General features: G+C 49.9%; 1 protein-coding gene across 1 annotated transcript in view; it reads right to left on the reverse strand.

Annotated features, from left to right (window-relative positions):
* The window catches only part of TOPAZ1 (testis and ovary specific PAZ domain containing 1), a 40,883-nt gene extending 39,570 nt beyond the window's left edge, over positions 1-1,313 (reverse strand). Inside the window, exon 1 of the mRNA XM_009586526.1 lies at positions 140-1,313. Coding sequence (XP_009584821.1) covers positions 140-1,313 — 1,174 coding nt within the window. The remainder of the gene's footprint in view (positions 1-139) is intronic.
* Between the last annotated feature and the right edge of the window lie 223 nt (positions 1,314-1,536).

The following is a 1,536-nucleotide window of genomic DNA, read 5'->3' on the forward strand; positions in this document are numbered from 1 at the left end:
CCCACACAGACACACCTGCAAAAGAAAAAGTATCTCCTGCTTTTTCACTTTTTAATGGGGTCTTACTGCAGCACTAGTCCCTTGTCCTGGGAGCCCAAATTCTGCACCTGTATTACTACAATGGAGCACAAGTGCTTACCACTTTCCCCCAAGCTGTCTGCTCCTTTCTCAGGGTTTGAGCTCTGCTGCTCTTCTTTCATACAACGCTTGCGCATCTTTCCTCTGGTTGTTGGTTGTTCTTGGCCACTTAGACGCTGTAGCCGCTGTGACACCAGTGCGTTTCTGTCCCTCTTTCTCAGACTCACAGCTCCTTTCTTGGACTCTGGACACTGGGTATGCAGTTCCAGCAAGGCAGATCTACCTCTCTCTCTGGGACCTTGTAGTTTTGGTTTTATCAAAGATGTCCCATTTTTCTTGCTCAAGCATCTCTTTCCTTTCTGTGTCCCTGGCTTTCTTGATCCAATTAAAGAACACCCATGCAACTTCTCTGGCGTATCTACCTCTTTGTGAGGTTTTGGTTCAGACAAGGATTCCTGAGTCCCCAAATTCTTCTTAAGATCGGGGATTTGCATTTTCAGTATCGTTATGGAGTCAGCGCTTTTCATTTCAGTACTACATGTGCCCTTCCTGGGTCGCAGCTCCTCTGGTTCTAGCAAACAGGAAATGCCATGTCTCTCTGTGCTCTCAATTTCCTCTTCTGAGGATGGGATTTGTAATTTTATTTCCATAAAGGAATATTTGCCTTTTTTCTCTGAGCTCCCTGAACCCTCCTGGAAACCTGAGAGGTCCAGTCCTTCTGAGCTATGTTCTTTCCTTTCAATCCCTGCTGAGAATTTATTTTGCAAAGTAGTTCCTGAGAAAAATAGCTGTTGACCTTGTTCTGTCCCTCTCCTCACAGTCTCTTCCCAGCACGTTGCTGCAGCCATGGTCGCTGCCTGCCAATCTTCACATACATCAGTGTCTGAAATTGGCAGAGCTACACCCTTGTTGCTTCTGGCAGCCCTCCTGCACTGTATCCCCTTGTTTTTTTTACCTGGGAGTCTCTGGCTGCTCTCACCTTGCTCCTTCTGCATGGGCACAAGAGGAGCAAATTGCTCACTGGAAACGCTGGAGAGCATGGCAGGTTGCAGACAGGAAGATAAGGGCTGCTCAGGTTTTCTCTTTGGTGACAGGTGAGGACTGTGCTTGACTACCAACTTTTTCCCTGGCTCATGTCCTACGCCTACTCCCAGAGAGTTTGGGCTGGTGACCATCCTGTCAGCTGACTTCACCTTGCTGGCAGTTACTACTTTCCCTGACCTTAACTGCGGCATCATAGGAGCCTACAGACAGCAACAAAATCCACAAAATCCACCCACCAGTGCACTTTTAACAGCACCCCAGCTAGCCCGGCACCCAAGGCAGGCACAGGCCTGACCAGGAGGGGAGCACAACCTCCCTTGGGCTACCGCTTCAGCAGTCACCCCGGGGGAGTCCAGCCTGACAGAAAGCAAGCCCAGGCCGCCTGGGGAAAGCCCACGGCCACCAGTGAGCCCC

The sequence above is a fragment of the Fulmarus glacialis genome, unplaced genomic scaffold (assembly GCF_000690835.1).
Source record: "Fulmarus glacialis isolate BGI_N327 unplaced genomic scaffold, ASM69083v1 scaffold13461, whole genome shotgun sequence".
NCBI lineage: Eukaryota > Metazoa > Chordata > Aves > Procellariiformes > Procellariidae > Fulmarus > Fulmarus glacialis.